This window comes from Pantherophis guttatus, chromosome 2 (assembly GCF_059756535.1).
Source record: "Pantherophis guttatus breed Tessera chromosome 2, ASM5975653v1, whole genome shotgun sequence".
Classification (NCBI taxonomy): Eukaryota; Metazoa; Chordata; class Lepidosauria; order Squamata; family Colubridae; genus Pantherophis; species Pantherophis guttatus.
Genome location: NC_142064.1, coordinates 149,524,962 through 149,548,192, shown reverse-complemented (window position 1 = coordinate 149,548,192; position 23,231 = coordinate 149,524,962). Strand labels below are relative to the sequence as shown.

Below are 23,231 nucleotides of genomic sequence, written 5' to 3'. Positions count from 1 at the left end.
GAATGTCAACTAATATTGATTTTGAATGATTTGAGTTATGATATGCAACCTAACCAAGTTTACTCCATACTTTAAAAAAAAAAAAGACCACCAATTTGCCATCCAAAATTGGTGGTCTTTTTCTTTTTTTAAGTATGGAGTAAACTTAGGCTGTTCAATAGGACACTTTGTTGATATTTTTGCAGTGCCATGAAACCATGTTTATTAGGAGTATTGTTGGTCTGTAAGACTAAGGAGATTAGCACCAATTTATTTAAGGAATTCCCTTTTTCATAAAAACCCTTCATGTTTTTCAGAGTATTCATTGCTATCATACCACTGTTTGCATATCTTGGCCCATAGGGCAAAAAAGAGCATTTTTACCATGAAACCCACTGTGTACAATTCTCTTTCTTTTGAGACTCGGCTAGTTCCAGATGTGGGATGTTTCTGCCAGTGATATGAGACTTGTTGATTGCCAGGTATTCTTTTGCCTAGCAGATTTGTATAATATACATCATAATAGATGAAATAATACTAGTATGATGTAAATTACTTTGGGATTTTTTTTATGAAAAGGAAAAGTGATATATACTCTAAATGTAAAAGGAAGTAATTGACAGAGATCTATTCCCTGCCTATTCATAGCTGCTTTGATGAAGAGGTCAAATTTTCCTTTTATTGGCAGCGGTTTGCTCAACCTTTAAGGTTAATGCACTATAATCTTCCATCACCTTCTGACAACATGTTGATGTATAACTAGTTATGGATTTACTATTATCTCCTTTCCCCAAAGCATCTGTAGAAAACAGTGCTAGAATGTAGAAAAAGGTTAAGCAGACAAGGCATGAAACTCATTTTTCTTTTATGAATATTCCCCTTTTGTTGTCCGAGGTTTATTGTGCTGAATTTGAATTTACAGAGACACAATGTCCCATTTTAGGGCTATCAGATCTAGGCTGCAAAAGTCCAGTCAATCACTAGTGGGCAACAAAGAGTTAGTTTTCTTGTAGCTCCTTCATTACTCTGTAAAGATTTTTGGGATTGTGGCTGATAATCCTACTACTTCAAGTATATGTGCTAGGACACTCACAATCACAACACTTTTTGCTGAGCAGCAATTAAGAAAAGCTGGCAAAAATACAGGTTTAAAAAGAACAGTAAAAGGAAATCTAATTTTCTTATGTCATAATATTTGTTTCACATTGTAAATATATATATTTACATGCGCAAAGAGAGATGCCCCAATGTCTTTCCTTCTTCCCAGATGCTCTCATGATTGTTATGGGTATACAAGAATGACCTTGGGAGACAGGAAGTGGACCCACAGTCTAGGGAACAGTCTGATAAAAGGTAGTTTATTCTACAGGTGAGGGGAAAGTGGGGGAAGCATTTAAGAGGGGACCCTCCTTAGTTTTTCACAGATTAAAAACAGAGAAGGGGAGAAATTGCAGAATCTTGCATGATTCCACTAATGTAATCTTACAATAAAATGGGATTAGTTCATCCGGGTGTTCTTCTGGTCTGGACTATCTCACAAGGCTGACATAATAACCTCAAAGATCCAATTTCACTATGTTTTTACTTGATTTCTGCTTGGGTAATTTGAAGGGAAGAAAATACATGTAATCCTTAGATTCTTATAATAAGCCCTCAGACATTGAAACAAATGAAATTGAATCCAATACATGTAAAGATCTTGATTAATATATAATCATTTATAATAGACACTATTTTGAGTGAATATATTATATTACATCACTGGAGATATACTTTTATCATGAGGACATTTGAAATTTAGCAAATGACTAAATTCCACATAAAATACCATAGGATGTGACAAGAATATGTGTACACATTTTGATAGAGTCTTGGATCTGTATTAGTAATTTTTGTTCCACAAAACATTAATTTAAACATCACTAAGCCATGACTGCATTTTACCCACTGTAATAGGATAGTTCCCCAGGGTTGCCCAAATGTGACGCGCTGAACTAAATTCCTAGTATTGGCTAGAAGTAGTAGGAAGATTGGGGAAGTTTTTTCAAAGTAAATCAGAATAAACTATAGTTTATATAGTTTATAGTTTATATAATGATGTAGCAGAACAGCTAATTTGTATAATAAAACACTGGAGGTTCCAAACCTCCTGTTCAGAATCCCTGTTGACCTTCAATCTTGGCCTTGCCTCCTGTTGCTGGGTAACAGCTCAGTAATTTCTGATACCACCATCTATTTTTAATAGAGCTCCTCACTTGGCATCCAAACCTGAACCACAGTGAATGGGAGAGATAAGGCTGACCATACTGTTTTTCTGGAAATTAAAAGATTTTTAAAATGCCAACAACAATATTGCCACTTCCTGTTCAATTAGCATAAAAGCATTTGCCAAGAGCACCCAGTCCTTCTTCCTGAGGGATAGACCAACCTCCCAAAAGAGAAATAAAATCAAATTTAGATTAGATTCTTTTAGATTTTATTGGACTTCTATACCGCCCTTCTCCCAAAGGACTCAGGGCGGTGTACAGCCATATTAAAACACATATAAACTTACAAAATTTAAAAAACAATTTAAAAATGAATATATAAAAATTTGGCCCACAAAATTAAAAACTAACATACACCCATTTTAAAATTCATATTAGGCCAGCCCAGCTTGTTGGAACAAAAGGGTCTTCAGGGCGCGGCAAAAGGTACGCAGGTCGGGGATCATACGAACCTCTAGGGGCAGCTCATTCCAGAGGGCTGGTGCCCCCACAGAGAAGGCTCTCCCCCTGGGTGTCGCCAGTTGGCATTGTTTGGCCGATGGCACCCTGAGGAGCCCCTCTCTGTGGGAGCGTATTGGCCGGTGGGAGGCTATCGGTGGCAGAAGGCGGTCTCGTATATACCCCGGTCCTAAGCCATGGAGCGCTTTAAAGGTGGTGACCAACACCTTGAATCGCACCCAGAAGACCACCGGGTGCGATTCAATAAAGGAATGAATTTGTACTGGGAATGCCTGACTCCCAACCTTTGGCAAGAGAAATGCATCCACTGTATATGAATTACTGAATAACTCACAATAATTGGTTCACATATTACTAAGTCATATATTTGCTTTATAAATTGTGATGCTTGGTTTCATAATAAGCCAAGACCAAACAAGCCACATTACAGCATTGTACAATACTAGATGTCCTTTATCTGCAGGTCACATCTCTAAGGGAAGACAAGAAATGGGCCCATAATTTGATGGCCTTATATAGCTTTAGGAAAAAGAGATAATTTGGTCTAGTAAATAAGGCTCCAGACTAGAAACTGTAGACTGTGAGTTCTAGTTCCACCGTAGGCATGAAAGCCAGCTAGGTGACTTATCATTATCTCTTGGCCCAAGATGTCAGACTTGGGTGACAAAGTCCTTAGTTGATTTCTGTTGCAACCAATGTATCAACACTTGGTTAATGCAGGGGAAATGCTTGAAAGAAAAAGAATTTTAAAAAATAAAATAAAAGCTTTAGTTTGGGGGAAAAAAAGCTCATCAATATTTGCAGGTTATCCTTCCTCTTTAATAAGCCCCTGCATTCAGTCTGCTGCTGATTTAATATCAGATCGGTAGCAAATAAGCCTGTTGCCAGACAGTGATCATCACTATCGTTTCATTAAGATAAATATCCCAATTGGATTATAAAATCACATAATCTCATAAAAATTTTGGGGCAAGGTCTGACTAATTTTTTTGTTAAAAAAAAAATGGCAATGCCTGCATAACTATGAAATTATAACGATATCAGAGGTTTATAAATGTTGCCAACCAGGAGGAATATATTAGCTTACTAAACTATATTTTTAAAAATATTTGTTATATGTCTTATAATGCCTTTGCTATTGGTTAAGTTTCCTGCATCTCCTAGAAATTGTAGTTTCGTGTATCTGGAGTCCATATTACTTTCTATACTTATTATGGTTTTTAATGCCTTCTAATGAATTATATTAGTAGAAGAGGTACATCGCTTGACAATACTGGACTGTTCTCTGGAATTCCTTAAGAAAACAGGCCAGGCCTATCTTCAATAATTTAGAGCAGTGTTTTAATAGGAACATGTTTTCAGAGTTTCTGTGCAACCTTCTTAATATCTTTCACCTAGCGTTATCCATTATTTATTCAGCAAAATTGCACAGTATTTTGCAGTTTAAATTTATTGCCTTGCTTGTATATGATTTAAATTTTTATATGCCACCAATGGCAGTGCTTCTATTTGTGAAATAAATAAAATTACTGGGAGACAATCAAAAAGTTTCCAGAAAAAAGATAGCTCATTTCCAATGCAGTACAGTACAGAGTTGGATGATAAATATTCTTGGGGAAATCTAATTTGTTTCTCAAGAAATGTTGCAGAAAAGATTTTATAAGCTTTGAGAATTAGAATATCTACTTACCACTTGGATAACGCCAAAAAATCAAACTATATGAAACCTATCTTCAATAAATATGGAAAAAAGACACTAAGAAGTTGTCCATAATATAAACTATTTGTGGAGTTCAGTTTTACTTGAATGGAGTTACACTAAGATTTTTGGACTGAAAAATGAACTCTTGTGATTTTGTGTGTGTGTCTTTTTCTATTATAGGTAGTCCTCGACTTAACTAGCAAAATGTAAAATGGGGCAAAACTCATTTAACAACTGTCTTGTTTAGCAACAGAAATTTTGGGTTCAATTTTGGTTATAAGTTAAGCACTACCTATACAAGAAAGGAAAACATGTGACCCTAAATGTTGCTGAATTACAACTACTACTATCTAAAATGCTGATTATAATGGCATACCCAGGGATTATAATTCAGCAGCTTTTAAAAGATGACAGGTTCTCATTCCTTAGTCTATAGCCATGATGGCAAACCTATGGCACGCATGCCCGAGGTGGCACACAGAGCCATCTTTCCGGGCAAGCGAGTTGTCGCCCAACTTACCTGCAGCTACACATGCGTGTGCGCCCCGGCTGTTGTTTGGCCTCCGGTGCGCATGCATGTAATTCAGGGGATCCATCTGGTCTTCAGAGCTTCCCTGCGCATGCATGCGCATTTGGGCATGCACGTGAGAGTACTTGCATGCAGCGTGTGCATGTGCAGACGGCGTTCACGAGTGTGCATTGCGCGTGTGAAAATCACAGGCATGTGCAGATGGTGCAATTGTGCATGCAGCACATGGGGGCGCCACGTGAAACCTGCATGCATGCACAGATGGTCCGGTTGTGCACACAGTGCATGGGGGAGGATGCGTTAGTGCGGATTGTGCACGCACGTGCAAAGCGCGCAACGCGCATATCTGTTCGGCATTCGGTGAGTAAAAGGTTCACTACCACTGGTCTATATAGTATCTATGCATTTATGATAAGCAACCATTCCTGGTATTACTTAAGATCTGATTCCTTGTTTATTTCTGTAACTATTAATTAAATTGGACAGCTAGCATAGTGTCATGGATAAAGATCCGGGTAAAGATTTGGTCTAGGAATAGGAAGAGTCAGGTTTTAATCCTCCCTTAGGCTACAAGATGAAGCCTACAAGATGACCTTCTGTCAATCACACCCTCTCAGCCCTAATCGGTGTGAGGCTCCTGTAATAAGCCTGCTAATTGACAAAATCTCTCATTGCGTCATGTATTAACAGGATGAATAACAATAAGAACTAGGCAAGCGCAGGGTAGAAACAAGCAGGTCCTGCAAACCTGTGGGACATAATTTTAGATCAACAGCTATTCATTCAATTGGTATTATGCCCATTTAAGAGAATTTAAAGTTCTTACCAGACCAAAAGGACTGACATGAATGGGCATTATGACATTGTTGCAGTTTTCATTGGCTCTAGTTTATTTCTTGAGCCAATTTAATGTATCAATCCTTCACACATTCAAAGCTTCTTCTCATATGTTCCTACATAATATACCAGAAGATCATTTTTTGGAAGTTTTGCTCTGGGTGTCCGTTTAGAGCAGTGAACCTTGGAGACACTCCTCTCAATCCTGGAACCATGCAGGGAAGTGCACCTAGTACACTATGAACTTTCATTTATGAGATTTGTTTTTCCAGGGATTACTCAGTGGGTTATCTAATATATTTGGCAGATGGCTGTTTTTACTGTTACATAATTTTAGGATTCTCGTTTGCATTTTTATGCTTTGTTATATGGCTTTGTTTTTTATGTCTTTTCATTTCTTATCGGATTATTTTAAAATTTGTTCTAAGCCAGGCTTTGGCAAGCTGATTTTGAAAGGTGTCAAAGCCCAACATAATTCACTCTACCCCGGGCCTAGAGGCATGTTCTCTGCCCTACCCCTAGGCCTAGAGAAAAACTCAGGCCTTCAAGGCCTGTTTAAAGGGTTGCAACTGTCAGAGCTGTTCAAACTTCCAGGAGAAAACTACAGTATTCCCGAAAGCTGTGACAAATGATGATGTTATCCATTCAGTTGTGTCCAACTCTATAGGCAAGATCTTTCCACATCTTTCAATCTTTCACTACGTCTTTAAGTTTTTCTATGCTCTGGTTGGTATCAGGTTTGATGATGTCCAGCCACCATGTTTTTTGGTGGCCTGGTTTCCTTTTATCGCTAACTCTTCCAAACATAATTGCTTTCTCAAGTGAATTCCACTGCATGACATGGCCAAAGCAAGTGAGATGCAGTTTTTGTGATTTTGGCGACAAAGAAAGCTCCATCAAATGGCATGGCTCGAGAGATGAGATATGAAGTGAGCCCACTCTGCTGAATCTTATGAGATGGGCAGAAACAATAGAAGGAAATACTGTAGCTATAATTCCCATCAGCTCAAACCAAGATGGCCAAAGGTTCAGAATCACAATTGGGAAGGACCATTGAAGTCATCGAATCCAACGTCTGTTCAGTGGATGAGTCCAAATTAAAATCCAATAAAGCAAGGGGTTATGAAGATTACAGCTAAAACCAGCTGAGGGCACCAATTAGTCTGTTTCAGACAAGAAGCTTAATAAGATTTTAAACAGTAATGGTATGCCTGTAGTGATTGCTTACAATACATGGATATTTAATGCTTCCATATCTACACCAGATAACTGGTGGCCTCTGAAAGTCACTAAAAAGCTTTGGCTGGTTAATAAAGTATCTGCTTCTAATTCTGGAGCAGATCTAGTAATTAGTAATTAACACTGACTCACAAATATTTGGGCAGTAATTTTGGATCTGTTTAACAGAGTATGTACTAAACTGCTATATCAAGCATCTTATTCCATCACTCAAATATTATTTTTATTTTTCTGAATTAAACTCACCCATTTCGTGAACAGTTTTACTTTTCTCATGTTTAAAGACAATAAATCCAGTTCCCTTAAAAAAAAACTTTACTGTACTTATATTCATTGTACCGGAAATCTGAAGACAAATGAGATCTCTCTCTCTCTCTATATATATATATCTAGGGCTAGGCATTACTATATTCAGAGAATTATACTTTTGCACTGTTTTGCACTGTTAACACTGGCTGTTGTAACAGAAGCTTACAAGTCTAAAAGTACTTCCTTCTTCCATATGTCATGTGAATTAAGGGGTACCTATGTAAGAGGTTTTCATAATCCTCCCCAATCCCCAGGTTTAAGCAACGTTTATCTACTCTTTGCCTTGGTAACAATACTTTCCTCTCTATGTCAAGAGTCATCCTCTACTTTCTAAACCCACAAAGAGCGCACTGTATTGCTCTAAAGGAGAAATTACTATAGATTAGAGAAGGCCGCAGGGCTATAATTGCACAAAGATTACATATTTATGTAACTGTCACCAGAAGTGGTGCCCCCAACTTCCAACTGCTGCAGGCAGTGCTTCATTGAAGTCAAACATTCATGAGATCTAAAAAGACCAGAACGGATTACACTCTTCCCATTCAAGTCCCAATGAAGATCGTGTCGCAGAAAGACAAATGCAGTTTCTGCCAGTCAACTGACTGGAAAGGATCCAAATAATCTGTTTCTCCCAGGATCCTCTGAAGTTGAACCACCCCACTTTCCTCACAACCTTTCCCAGATGTTGGAAATTGGACTAAAGTTATCAAGAACATCTAGGTCCAGGGAAGGCTTCTTCAGATTATGTACTACTTCTGTCTCTTCAAGACAGTGAGCATCATGCCTTCCCTCAAAAGGGTATTAATTATCTCCCAAATCAGCCACAGAAACCTGCCTGGAATCAGTCAGTCAGTCAGTCAGTCAGTCAGTCAGTCAGTCAGTCAGTCAATCTTACAGATAAATAGCATTTACACAGAGGACCTGTCAATTTTCTCAGATTTATGGGCTCCAAAGAACCTTAGATAATTTTACAAGACATCACTATAGCCTCTGTCCCATTAGTATCCAAGCCAAACTTGTGAAAACAGACTCACCAGTCAGAAAATTGACAGAGTCATGAAGTGAAGCAGCAAGCAGTTTATTGCATGTAAAATAAGTTCTTGCAAGAGCAGGTGACTAGCAATGTAGGCACACAGAGGAATACATTTCTCCAGCTTTTTATTCCCTCCACCTGAACTACAAATCCCTCCCTGCAGCTCCCTTTGACGAAGACCACAGGGTTGCAATCTTCCCGGAAAGCCTGTTTCTCCATGAATTTCCCCTTGCTTAATCTGTTTCCCCACCTTTTGCCTAGTTCCCCTTTTTCCAGACTACCTTTTGTCCCTTTTTTATTACTTAACCTATATTTCTTCTTTCATTACAATTCTTGCAGCATAAGCATAATAAATTGAGGCAAGCGGTTAATTAATTTCTCCACTATATACTGGGCTATGTGGTTAAAACTGTTAACTAATCTGCTTGCCCAAGCTGACTTGCTTATCGGAATAGCAGACCCTTCCTTTTTTCCAGTCTTGAACTTTTTACCCTTAATGTCCCAATTTCCTATTGAACTTTTATACCCACATCTCTTAAAAATTACTTTCTTTGCTTTCTTCAAAAACAACATTATCTCCATCAGTTTCTTACAAATGGAATACAAGCAAATTTATCTTTTAAAACCGCATGATTTCATTTGATGTAAATTTTGAAGCAATGGCTTCAACCACAAACCCAGGGTTTGGGTTTCATAACAAGACTGATGGTTGACAGTCTATGGATGAAATAAGCAAGAAGAAGAATTGATCTTTTTCTGCTTTGTGTACCTCTAAACTTGGGCTTTTATCAATGCTTGGTCATGTCCCTTTATGGTTTTATGCCAACATCATTCCAAATATATTGAGTCACTTCTTTTCCTCCAACTCCTCAGTAAACCAAGGAGCAGGCTAGGACTGGCAAATGGAGAAAGGCTACTCTGGGGCAATTGTATCATGTACTTTGGTTACCTTCACATTCTACAAGTTGACCAGGCATGAGATACAACTGCCTTACCAGATTGTCAGGGCAAACCCCAAATACTCTCTGACAACCATCCAGATCTATTAGGCCACAAGGACAAACCAAAATAATGCCTCCCTGCATCCACACAGGTTCTGGGCAACTGTGATTCATCTTCTGATGAGGAAATGAACTGACGCCAGGTTAAAGTGTTCATCTACAACCATGTTGTGGATGGAGATGGTTTTCTTGTGTACCAACCTGTCCTTAATCAGCCACACTTAAAAACAATGTCTCCAATAATAAAACACTTAAAACAGTGGTTCAAATGTTTACTTTTTCTTATTGGGCATTTAATTAAGTCAAGGAATAATATTTCTGTTTATTTTGCATACTCATGTAATTCTTACTGTTTTTTCTTTTGTTTCATTCTTCATACATCTCTACTACAATTTGCAGTTGGAGGTTTTGTTGGTAGAAATGCAAGATCCACAATCTGGGATCAAAACGCAAATTCAGAACATGCCAGAGGGCAGCATTCCACATACTGTGGTTGGTAAGTCTGACATACTGGACAATAGAAGGCAATCTCAAACATTAGGTTTTCATTATGTATTATTATTCCATATTCATCAGTCACTTTATTTCTGCCTTTGATGTTGGAAAACAGTCACAATAGCAGTCCAAGAAGATGACAACAGAAACTGTCATCCTAACACTGTAGAGCAGGCCTGTCAGGGCTGGATACGTCACATCCAGGCTATGGCCACCCCAGCTCCTCAAAGGCAAAAAAGTCACTATACATCACAATCTGGCCCGTGACGCAATCAAGTTTGACACCAGTGCTGTAGAGGAAAAAGGATAATAAAGACCTGAATATCTGATATAAGGAATTTAGATAATCTGTTTCTTATAGAGTAGTCTGCAGCTGACTCTCCACCATCCTCACAGCAACTTTCCTTATAAAAATCTTAACATTATTGTCTGCCATTTGTAGCCTTTCTTTGATTTCCCACTTCTTCAATTATTTTAATTGTCACAGAAAATCCATTAAGGGGACAGAGCAGCTGCATAATAGTTTTGATTGGTAGTACTAGAAGCTATTCATTTAAAACCAATTTCAGTATCTGTTTTAAAGTCTGACAATGCTAGGGAAAACTGTTCTTGTCTTGCTTCCATAGTTTATTCTCTAGTAACAGCAATTGAGATTGGAATTTCCATTGCTAAATGACAGAGTCATAAAATGTGATGTCACATGACTGTGACAGCAATTCAAGCACTTCCTGGTTAAGTGAATTCAGCATGACCATTAAGCAAGGGCATTGTGTGGTCGCCATTTGTGATCTCCTGCAGGCTTCCCAATTGACTTTGCTAGTAGAAACCTGGCAAAGAAGGTCAGGTGGCTATCAACGTTGCAACATCATAATTGCAAGCCAGGTGCCAAGGGCCCGGATTGGAATTGCACGACTGCAGGGATGTTGCCATAGCAGAAACATAAGATTCAAGACTGGGTTATAAGTACCACTTATTCAGTACTGTGGCAAGTTCAAAAGGTCACTGAACAAGTGGTTGTGAATCAAGGAGCACCTGTATGTATATGTATATTAAAACAGTTACTACTCCAAAATAATAATCTCAATATAAGAACTGTAAGATTATCATGGAAGTTAGTATTTTAGGCATGGGGTAGAGATAATATCCTATCTTCCAGTTACTCAAGAGTTGATCGCATTAAATCTAATAATAATTTTATATTAAGTAATATAAGATATAATATCTTTTTCTTTAGAGGTACAGCAGGAAAATCTAATTTGACTATTTACTTTTCCAGAAGAGCCATCTGTATATCTCTTTTCTTTTAATATATACAGATTGTCCCCTTTTTGTTTCCTTTGTTGTTGTTATTTTACACTGTCTATTGCTTCTCTCCTCTTCCCTTCTCCATACTTTCGATCCCTTTCTTAGTAAAGAAATATCTAATTTTTTATTTACAGCCCACTAAAGTAACTGTCTACCATCATTTCATCACTCTTGTTCTAATCCTTACTGGGTAGACAACAAAGGTCATAACTTTAAGAACTAGCGTTCTTTCCCATTTTTCTTTGACTAGCTTAAGAAACATCCTTCAGCAACAGTCCCACTTCCTAAAGCATACAAGATTTTATCCGAAATACTTCAGAATTTTCATTTCCAAACCCCAACCCTCAGATTCCATTTAAAGCCTGCCTGAACCAGCTTGCCATGGTTTGACTGCACACATTTTAACAGACCTTGTAAAGTGCAGCCTGTTATTTGAACTAATTCAGATGCTAGTCCTAGGAAATATTTCTGTCCTATCAACATTTTCCTAGCCAGCCATTACCTTGCAATATTCTTTCCAGTTCTTTTCCATGGTTCATTTAGCTTATGTCACATGCATCAAATAATGGTATTCTTAGTTCAAAGGCAATTTGATTGATGTTGTTTTTATAAAGTAATTGTCTCATGGCAGTCTCTCAGTTTAAACCATTTCAGTTGCCCTGCCTACTTATATTTTACTCATTTGTCAATGAAAAAAAAATACTTGAAATTGTAATGGCTATATCCTATAAGAGGAAGAAAACATAGAAAGCCTCCGCATTTCTCTGAATACAGTAACAGGTATAGTTTCATGATGAATTCAGGGTTCTGACAGTAAGCACCATCTCTTAAGGGGAAAAGCAGATGCAGATAAGGTTACCTAAGCAGGGTCTGAGTGACAGGTTAATCTTTTAATTTCCTCTATTTTGGGAAGCACTCTCCATTAATGGGGATAAGAGCTCTTAACTGCTGGTATGTGCCTTTCAAGCAATCACATGTCAAGAAAGGGTAGCATTTTGAATTGCATTTTGGCAGCATTTAGAACTGAGCATGAAATACATGCCCAGAGAAATGGATTTGTTCCCAAATTAGATTTCTGGTTTTAACATGCCTGAAAATGTGCACTATATTTCTGATTCATAAGTAAGATTTTTTTTTAACTTTCCCTTTAAAAAAAACCCTCTTAGAAAACCACAAATGCATCTTCATCATTTCCTCTCTACTAGCCATTTCCCATTAATTAAATGTACTTGAAGACAGCATTAATGCCCATTTTATATAAATTCCCTGAATACTCTTTTACTGCCTGGGGTATAAGTTCTAGCCTTTGAAATCTGATGCCTACTTTTGTGTTTCATTTTTAATTTCTAAGTAACTCTTTAGTTGAAATACATGATTGCTGGCTAACCTGCTGTTTTCTTTTGTAAAGGAAATACTATGTTCCCAGTGAGTCACCTTGTTGAGAGAATACAGTTTAATCCACATTTCTCCCATATGTTGCATTATGATTTAGTTTTTCAGCTGCAAGCCCAGAGTTCATCTTTTAACAACTCAATGTAGCAAAACAGGTGCTTTGGAAATCAGAAGGAAAGGGTTCTGTTTGGTCAAAAAGCAAGTAGCTTTAAATCATTAGAGACACCATAAATACTAAAGACTTTAAAAAGACCATAGAACTCAAGTTACTATTAGGCCAAGGGATCATTTGGGGATTGGCACAATTATTTTGGTTAGAATCCAAAATGGGACCAAGTAACAGGTGTTTTTCTTTTCGTAGTTTATTTATTTATTATTTATTAATTTAATTTGTATACCGCCCTTCTCCCAGAGGGGACTCAGTTCATGCTCTTATCCTTTTACATGTAGTCTTTGACTTAACAACCACAACTGAGCCCAAAAATTGTGTTGCTAAGCAAGAGAGTTGTTAAGTGACTTTTGCCCCATCTTACGACCTTTTTGCCACAGTTGTTGAGCAAATCACTGCAGTTCTTAAGTGAATCATGCGGTTCTTAAGTGAATCTGGCTTCTCCAGTTGACTTTGTTTCTTGGAAGGCAGCTGGGAAGATTACAAATGGGGATCACATGACCCCAGTCCAAGTGTCATAAATATATGCCAGTTGCCAAACATCTGAATTTTGATCACATGACCACGAGGATTTCTGCAATGGTCATAAAGGTGAAAAATGGTCATAAGTAGTTTTTCTCAGTTCTGTTGTAATTTCAAACAGTCACTAAACAAATTGTTATAAGTTGAGGACTACCTGTATTTCATACCAGTTTATCTTTCCTCAGATAGGATAGCTGCGATAAAGCTGCTGAGATGAAATCAGCCATTTTGAGCCCCTGAATTTATTTGGAATTATGAATGTGGTGGCTTAACAAAATGATCTTATGCCTTGCCTACTCACAAAGTATTCAAAATGACTTACCTCTCTCTAAATATATACATTTCCCAAAAAGCAAGTGAACCACATACTAGCATCTTGGAACCACCTTAGAAAGAACCTTCCTTCCTTCCTTCCTTCCTTCCTTCCTTCCTTCCTTCCTTCCTTCCTTCCTTTTTTTGCAAACAAAGGCCTTAGGCTGCTGTCGCTTTCCATTTTTAATATTTAAAGATTTCTAGGTGGTATATGCAAAGCTTGAAAGGCATTTTTGCAAACAAAAACAATACTAGAAGTTAGCCGTTTCTTTTGCAGCAGCACGCCAGCCTCCCATTTCTGTAAATTTAAGAAACACTAAAACAATTTAAGAATCAGGTTAGATAAGGGAGATTGACAAGTGTTCCAGAAGATAATCATGAGCATATTTTCCACCATGCTGCAGATCGCTGCACTAATTGGCTTCTGTTGTATGTTTTTTTTAAGTAGTAAAGGTTTTTAATTCTTTTAAAAGTGTTGGAACTGTAATGTTTTGGTTTTATTTGCCACGAAGAGGACATGCACATGTATATTTTCTGTAATCCTACTTTCCCTTTTAGCCAAATATTATATGCACGTTTTGAGAGAAATGCAAATACCTGTTTAAATGGGAAAAAAAGAGATCTGTATAGATTAGAATAGAAGATAAACAGTGATCCCTTTTCAAAATTCCCTCAGCTCACCAGCAAAACTTTGTCTGCTCCTGGTGTTGTGAGGTATATCTGTGGATTTCTCGTTTTCCCATTGCCTCTATAGATAAATATAGTTTCTACAGATAGTCATCGATTTACAATCATTTGTTTAGAGACCGTTCAAGGTTACAATAGTATTAAAAATGTGACTTATGACCATTCTTCACACTTATAACCATTGCGGCATCCCCATGGTCATGTGATCAAAATTTGGACGCTTGGCAACTGATTCATGATGGTAGCAAAGTCCCGGTATCATATAATCACCTTTTACAACCTTCTGACAAGCAAAGTCAAGGCAGAAGCCAGATTCACTGAACAACCATGTTACTTACTTAACCACTGCAATGATTCACTTAACAACCATGGCAAGAAAGGTTGTAAAATGGGACAAAACTCACTTAAAAACTGTCTTGCTTAGCAGCAGAAATGTTGGGCTTAATTGCGGTCATAAGTCGAGGACTGACTTTACTAACCAGGAAGAAAAGAGGGAATGAAACTTGGGTTGACCTAAAGCTGTTTTCTGTGTTGCCTTTGTCCTCCAGGTTGTGATGTGCTGCAATGGATTGTGAAGCGTTTGGAGATTACCAATGAAGGTAAGGACATACCATTATTTTTAAGTTACATATCTTCCCTCTGAAGTGAGTAGTTTGGCTTTATTTTGTGCTCCCCATTGAAAGCAACTGATCTGTATTTTTTTTTTTTTTTTTAAAGAGGGGCTACATTTAGGAAGTATGATTATGAAGTGTGGGTACATGTATCCTCTTCAGGACCGAAAGAATCTGAATCTCAAAGGAGACACCAGCCTCTATCGATTCCAGGTAGGTAGATCGGTAGAGAAAATAAAAAGAAAGATAACCTGCTTTGCATCATGGCAGGACCTAATGATGCATTTTTATTTATTTTCTTAAAGCTTGTACTTGCTGCCTGTCAATCACGGTGGCCCGTACATTTGCTTCCATAGTGTGTCATGCAGTAAAAATGATCTTGGAAAAAAATAGCAGCAAATTATAAAAATCCTTAAAATGGTTAAGAAAATGATTCTAAAAGAAAAAAAAATTAGTTTGGAATATGAGGCAAAGGCACTTGTCTCCCCAACTTCTCCAGGCCAGATTATAAAATTCAGAAATGCAAGCTACGTTTTCTCGTGGCTATAAGTGGCTAGGAATTCTGGGAATTGTAATCCCAATACAGGCTATGCCCAGGGGTGGGTTCTACTTACCTTTACTACCGGTTCGCAACAGGATCGTGCGCATATGCTGGCGACACGTGCTCTTCTGCGCAAGCGGAGAAGCTTCTGCGCATGTGCAGAAGCATTTTGATGACGTTGGGGTCGGTGGGCGGAGCCTCCTGCCGGTTTTACTACCAGTTCTATAGAACTGGTGCAAACTGGGGGGGGGGGGGCAACCCACCATTGGCTATGCCCAAATAAAAGAGAAACAACTTTTTTGCTTTGAGTTCTATCATGGAAATTGGGAAAGGAGTAAGGACAAATTGTCCCCACCGTTTCTACCTCCAGTCTCCATGGGTTGTTTTTTTCAGTCTCCATGGGTTTGTTTTTTTCCTTCCTTGGCCTCTTTTTCCATCTTTCGTATTTTCTTTGTTATATAATTTAATAACCACAAAAAGAAACACAATTTTGATGGAGTGAATCAATGATAGCTATTTCAACATAAAAGTGAAAAACAGCTGCAAACTAATTAGAGGTAGTCCTTGATCAGCAACTGCCTCATTTAGTGACTTTTTGTAGTTACAGTGATGAAGAAAAAATAACTTTGCAATGTAATCCTCCCTTTTACAACCTTTGCCAGTTGTTAAAGCTGTAAGGTTGAAGTAAGATAATAAGCACAGCCTTGGTTTCGCTTGGTTCACTTAACAACCAACTTGCCAATTTGAATTGTGGTATCTGAACGAGGACCATCTGTACTGTATATAACATTTTCACCATGAAATGCAAATACTAAGAGAGAATCTACAGTTTAAAGTTTAATGAATTTTCCTAATGTTATTACATGTGGTCCTTGATTTACGACCACGAGCGAGTCATAAGTACATGCTATTAGTATAAGAATTTCTGTTGTTAAGCATGGCAGTTAAATGATTTAGGCTTAGTTTTATGACTTGTTTGCCACAATTCTTAAGCAAATCAGTGCAGTTGTTAAGTGAATCACATGGTTGTTAAGCAAGTCCAGCTTCCCACATCGGCTGCTTGTCAGAAGCTATCTAGGAAAGTTGCAAAGGGCAATTCTGTGACCCTGGGACACTGCAACCATCACAAATACATGCTGATTAACAAGCACCCAAACCTTGATCATTTGCCCATGGGGATGCTAACAATGGTTGTAAGTGCGAGGACCAGTTGTAAGTCACTTTTTTCAGTGCTGTAGTAACTTTGGTCACTAAACGAAAGGTTGTAAATCAAGGACCACCTGTATTCTTAGCATCTTTGGCTTTCCCTTCACACTTTTCAGCTCCCCACCCAATTGTTAAAACATTATTCAAAGTTGTTCTAAAATAATTGGAAATAATAGGGAAGAAACGTATTGAAATGAATTTTAAAACCTTTTAAGCTCTATTGGCTAGCAGTGATGTATTAAATATAAGAACAATTTAGAAGAGTTTGTTAAGGAAATTATCAATAACTTGATTCTTAGTGTTTGTCTTCCTTCCTACAGACACCCTACTTTTGGCCAACCCAGCAATGGGGAGCAGAAGATACAGATTACGGTATGTTTAACCTATTACCTCCCTTTTCTAGGTAAAACTTCAATGTCAGCAAAAAACACATAAAATCAAAATGTCCTCTGTTCTAATTACTTTGATATAAGGAGTCATTTATGGAGAAAAATACATTCTTCTCTTTAAAAGGGAGTCTACCCCATTAGTTGCCTTTTATTTAAAATGTTATTTTAAATAGCAATCCCTACCCTTTCTCTCTCTCTCTCTCTCTCTCTCTCTCTCTCTCTCTCTCTCTCTCTCTTCTCTCTCAACTCTCTCTCATCTCCATCTCATGTGTCAATCTACCCTTCCTTTCTCCCTCCCCCCTTCCGCCCTCTCTCTCCTGCCTAATTTATGAACTCAGGTACTGCCCAGGGTTGAAATCCAGCAGGTTCAGACAGGTTCTGGAGAACCGGTAGCGGAAATTTTGAGCAGTTCGGAGAACCGGCAAATGCCATCTCTGGCTGGCCCCAGAGTAGGGTGGGAATGGGGATTTTGCAATATCCTTCCCCCAGAAATGGGGAGGAAATGGGGATTTTTCAGTATCCTTCCCCTGGAGTGGGGAGGGAATGGGGATTTTGCGGTATCCTTTCCCTGCCATGCCCACCAAACCATGCCCACAGAACCGGTATTAAAAAGTTTGGATTTCACCACTGGTACTGCCCAGTGGCTCACAGTATGAACACACACTGAGGCTAGATTTCAAAAGATCCCATTTCAACAAGTTTAAAGAAATTCTGGGTGGGATGCAAGATATGACCCATTAAATCAAATAAAGCACAGAAAGCTTGGGACCTTCTCAAAACTAAAATGCTATTCCAATGAGGAAAAACAATTCTGGCCAGTTTAGGAACCCACTGTGAATTCCCAGGAAGTTTTTGAATGAGTTAAAAGAGACTGCACTGTGTAAGAACTGGAAGATGGGCGTATTCACCAAGGAAGTAAACTAGCAAATAGTGAGATCCCAGCCTTAAGTCTTTTTAATGCATAACAAAAAATAATAGTTGGAGAACTTCAGAGAGGATCCTGTGCAAAACAAAAATATCTTGTTTATTTTTAAAGCAAATACTAATTACGGGTAGTCCTCAATTTACAAAAGTTAATTTAGTGACCGTTCAAAGTTACAACGGCAGTGAAAAAAGTGGCTTACTATCGTTTTTCACACTTACGACCATTGCAGCATCCCCATAGTCACATGGTCAAAATTCAGATGCTTAGCAGTTGATTCATATTTATGACGGTTGCATTGTCTTGGAGCCTTGTGATCAGATCTTGCGATCTTCTGACAGGCAAAGTCAATGGAGAAGCCAGATTCACTTAACAATCATGTTACTAACTTAACAATTGCAATGATTCACTTAACAACAGTGGCAAGAAAAGTTGTAAAATGGGACAATCTCACTTAACAAATGTTTCACTTAGCAACATAAATTTTGGGTTCAATTATGGTGTAAATAGAGGACTACCTGTATAATACCGTACTATCCTGGGTCACTGGGAAGGGCTTGATAGATTAAAAATTTCTAATCCAATTTAAGCATCTGGCTAACTATGTGACAAACCATAATACAAGAAATATAGTTTTGTCCTCTTTCAGATTGATTCTGAAGTGCAGCACATCAATTAATTAAATCCTGTTGTCCTCTCTTGATTACTGTTAAAGGCAGTACATATACAGGAGAAGTATTGAGAAGAATGTAAAAGTTGTTCAAAATGCGGAAGAACAAAAAGTAACTGAAATTTTAGGACTGCACTACAATCTGACTTTCTTTTCCCCAGTGTCTCTATTTCTTAATGAAAAATATTGACACCACAAAGACAGGATCACTTCTACACTTGGGGATCTCTTTGTTTAAGATACAACGTCTTGAAAAGGAAGATAGAATAGAACAGAACAGAACAAAAGAGTTGGAAGGGACCTTGGAGGTCTTCTAGTCCAATCCCCTGCTTAGACAGGAAAAAAACCACTTCAGACAAATGATTATCCAACATCTTCTTAAAAAATTCCAGTGTTGGAGCATTCACAACTTTTGGAGGCAAGTTGTTCCACTGATTAATTGTTCTAACTGTCAGAAAATTTCTCCTTAGTTCTAAGTTGCTTCTCCTTCCCATTGCTTCTTGTTCTATCCTCAGGTGCTTTGGAGAATAGTTTGACTCCCTCTTCTTTGTGACAACCCCTGAGATATTGGAACACTGCTATCATGTCTCCCCTAGTCCTTCTTTTCATTAAACTAGACATACCCAGTTCCTGCAGCTGTATGTTTTAGCCTCCAGTCCCCTAATCATCTTTGTTGCTCTTCTCTGCACTCTTTCTAGAGTCTCAACATCTTTTTTTCATTGTGGCAACCAAAACTGAATGTAGTATTCCAAGTATGGCCTTACCAAGGCATTATAAAGTGGTATTAACACTTCATTTGATCTTGATTCTATCCCTCTGTTTATGCAGCCTAGAACTGTGTTGGCTTTTTTGGCAGCTGCTGCACACTGCTGGCTCATATTTAAATGGTTGTCTACTAGGACTCCAAGATCCCTCTCACATTTACTACTATTGAGCAAGGTACCACATATACTGTACCTGTGCATTCTGTTTTTCTTGCCTAAATGTAGAACCTTGTACATACATAGAGGCAATTCTCTGTAGTCAAATAAGTTTTGGTCAACAACTCTACTGGACACAATCCTTTCAGTACTGCGTCTTATATGCCAACTGCAGATATCCTTTTTATCCTCCAAACTGTTTCATTCAGCCTTACCGAATTGGGTAATGTGTATGAGTTTTCTTAGTTCAATGAAAAGGCGTTTACTTACAAAAAGGCCTTACAGTCAGTTTCTGGCCTCTACATTTGAAAGGACTTCTGGTGAGGCAGGAGAAGGGTTTAAGAGCCATAATGAGTCATGATAGCTAGGTGTGGGATTGATAGACTGGTGTTCTGACTAAGTATGAAGCAGCTACTGTAAATATGGCAGATAATTGTCACCAACCAATAAAGACTATTAAGAAAATTTCAAAACACACACACACACACACACACGCACACACACAATCTCTCTCTCTCTTTTTCTCTCTCACTCTCATTTGAAAATCTTAATCTGTGTAGTTTTAATGAATTCATATTTGCATTATTTTTTTACTTTTTTTTATAATGTAAGAAGCCCAAAGTCACTCTGTAGGGGATATGGGTGGCATAAAAAATTAATAAATAAATATGCTTCAAGAGATTCTACAGTAACTTCATTGGACACAGTGCAGCAATTTTTTATTTCTAAATAACCCTTGATCTTTGAAGAGTATTGAAAGTCATTCCTCTTTTAAAGTCATAAGTAAAAATACGCTGATCAGGAACATAACACAGCAGTTCTGATCTTTGTTGTATGTATAACTTGCACATACATTAATTCAAGGTATTTGGCTACAGTTATTTAAGGGATGCTTCCCATCTAAACTTCACTAAACTTCTAACCGCCCCTCACTTAGTGTGATTCAAGATGATGTGTCTGAAGAAGACACCAACACCCATGTTCTTGTGAAGCCTGGTTCCCTGGAATTCCATCTGTCTTGCCTGGATGCCTGTGGGGCACAGCCTCCCTTTGGAAAATATTGTATAACATTCAGGCTAAATCTTAGTCATTAATCACATTCATTTGGTTTTTACAATTGTGCAATAAAGTACTTTCTCTTTTTTAACAATATCCCCAGCCATTTACCTAGCAAAGAGAAATATTAAGAAGAAAGGAGCTCTAGAAGATTATGAAAAGGTAGGAAGATATTTTTTTTTCTTATGCAAGATTTTTTACAAGCATCTTAACCAGTAGCATTATTTCAATACTTGTCTTGGTAAGTTTACCAAATCAGATTATTGAGATACGCTAAGCACATGAGGCTTAAGAACCTGTTTGTTTACTCCTTTTATTTATATGCCACTTTCTCCTCAAAGGAACCCAGAGTATTTTATAAGAGAAGGAGGAAAAAACCTTAAGTCCATTAGAATAAGAATAACAAGGTTTGAAAACAATTAAGATGAACATTAAAAACAATTCATTTTAAAAAAGAGAAGCAAAACAGTAGGTTAATTTAAAGGCAGTTTTGTTCCAAATAGTTGTTCAAATCTATGATTGGGTTAACCACAATCTTGTTTTTTGAAAGAATGTACTATGAACTACCGTGTTTCCCTGAAAATAAGACCCTGTCTTATATTTTTTTGAACCCTGAAATAAGAGCTTGGCCTTATTTTCAGGGAGATCTTATTATTTTGGGGCGTGTGGAGCAAGATGGAGTTCCTCTTGCCACCTTACCTGATTTCCAGCTCTGCGTTTAAATATTTTTGGGGAGGACTTATTTTCGGGAGAAGGCTTATTTTAGCACATGCACTCAAAAGCAAGATTGGGCTTATTATCAGGGGATGTCTTATTTTTGGGGAAACGGGGTATATAACATGCCATAGCATATCACACCACACCATATAGAATTAGGAATTGGCAGCTTGTAAAGCACCACCACCAAGAAACAACCTGAATAATAGTTGTTCAAAACTTTTGGCAACTTCCGTTGAGGTAAACCAGGTTAGGAAACAGACACCACAAGAATTACAGAAATGCTCTGTTATTATTGTACGGTATAATAATAGACTCTTGGAAGCCGGTCAGAATTTCCCTCTCATATACCAAACAATTTAGATTTACGACCACAACTGAGCCCAAAATTTCTGTTGCTAAGTGAGACACTTGCTAAGTGAGTTTTGCCCCATTTTATGACTCTTCTTGCTGAAGTTGTTACATGAATTACTGCAGTTATTAAGTTACTAACATAGTTGTTAAGCTTCCCCACTGACTTGGCTTGTCAGAAGATTATAAAAGGTGCTCACCCGACTCCAGGATACTGCAACTGTCATAAATATGAGTCAGTTATCAAGTGTCTGAATTTTAATCACAGAACCCATGGGAATTCTGCAACAGTCGTTAAGTGTGAAAAACGGTCATAAGTCACTTTTTTCAATGCCATTGTAACTTCAAAGAGTCACTAAATAAACTGTTGTAAATTGAGGGCTACTTGTAAAAACAAAGCTACTTTTAGTTTGTTTCTTTTATTTGCTACTTCCCAGAAAAACACTTGATGAACAATTGTCCTCTCTTAACAGTGCATCCATTCCATCATTAAGGTTATTTCCACATTTCTTTACATACATATATTACACCTCTACATATATGGGGGTGGTCAACCAGAATCAACTCAAATCTAGCTCTTGACAATGGAGGGATTTATATCCTATCCATGTGGTGCCCTGGCACTGCCTTAACTCAAACATATTTTCCTGGCCTCACTGTTTCTTATGGAAATGGAAGGTACACATCCATGCCAACTCCAAAATACTTTTTAGGCTTCAATCTGAAGCGCACACTTCTCTTCTCACAATTGTTATGCATTTTTTACAGGGAGTCTCGATTTACAAACTTCCATTTAGTGGCTGTTTAAAGATACAACAGCACTGAAAAAGTGACTTATGACCATTTTTTCATACTTACAACTGATGCAGCAATCCCATGATCACGTAATCAAAATTCGAACACTTAGCAACCAGCTCATATTTATGTCGGTTGTAGTGTCCCAGGGTCATGTGATCCAGAGGTGGGTTTCAACAGGTTCTGACCAGTTCTGGAGAACCGGTTAGCAGAAATTTTGAGTAGTTTGGAGAACTGGTAGTAAAAATTCTGACTGGCCCTGCCCCTATCTATTCTCTGCCTCCCAAGTCCCAGTTGATCGGGAGAAAATGGAGATTTTGCAGTATCCTTCCCCTGGTTGGGGAGGGAATGGGGATTTTACAGTATCCTTCCCCTGTCACGCCCACCAAGCCACGCCCACCAAGCCACACTCACAGAACCGGTAGTAAAAATTTTTGAAACCCACCACTGATGTGATCCCATTTTGCGACCTTTTGACAAGCAAAGTCAATGGGGGAAGCCAGATTCACTTAACAACCATGTTACTAACTTAACAACTGCTGTGATTCACTTAACAACCATGGCAAGAAAGGTTGTAAAATGGGGCAAAACTCATTTAACAACTATCTTGCTTAGGAATGGAAATTTTGGGCTCAACTGTGGTTGTAGATTACTATCTGTATTATGTTTTATATGTTTTTATGTTATTGTATTGTACATGCTCCAGTGCATTTTTAATTCCTTCTTCTACCTCGGATCTCTTTTCGACAAGTGATGTGTATACCTGTGTAAAGTAAAATACACAACCTTTTCTTTTTCATTATTTTGAAACACCGT

At 37.9% G+C, this 23,231-nt stretch overlaps 1 protein-coding gene across 2 annotated transcripts in view; it reads left to right on the top strand.

Moving 5' to 3' along the window:
• The window catches only part of LOC117662929 (regulator of G protein signaling 9), a 52,684-nt gene that overhangs the window by 1,253 nt on the left and 28,200 nt on the right, over positions 1–23,231 (top strand). For both annotated transcript variants that reach the window (XM_034412671.3, XM_087887007.1), the window contains exons 2-6: positions 9,755–9,851; positions 14,786–14,836; positions 14,955–15,061; positions 16,916–16,967; positions 20,656–20,714. In XM_034412671.3, the coding sequence (XP_034268562.2) occupies positions 9,755–9,851; positions 14,786–14,836; positions 14,955–15,061; positions 16,916–16,967; positions 20,656–20,714 (366 nt within the window). The remainder of the gene's footprint in view (positions 1–9,754; positions 9,852–14,785; positions 14,837–14,954; positions 15,062–16,915; positions 16,968–20,655; positions 20,715–23,231) is intronic.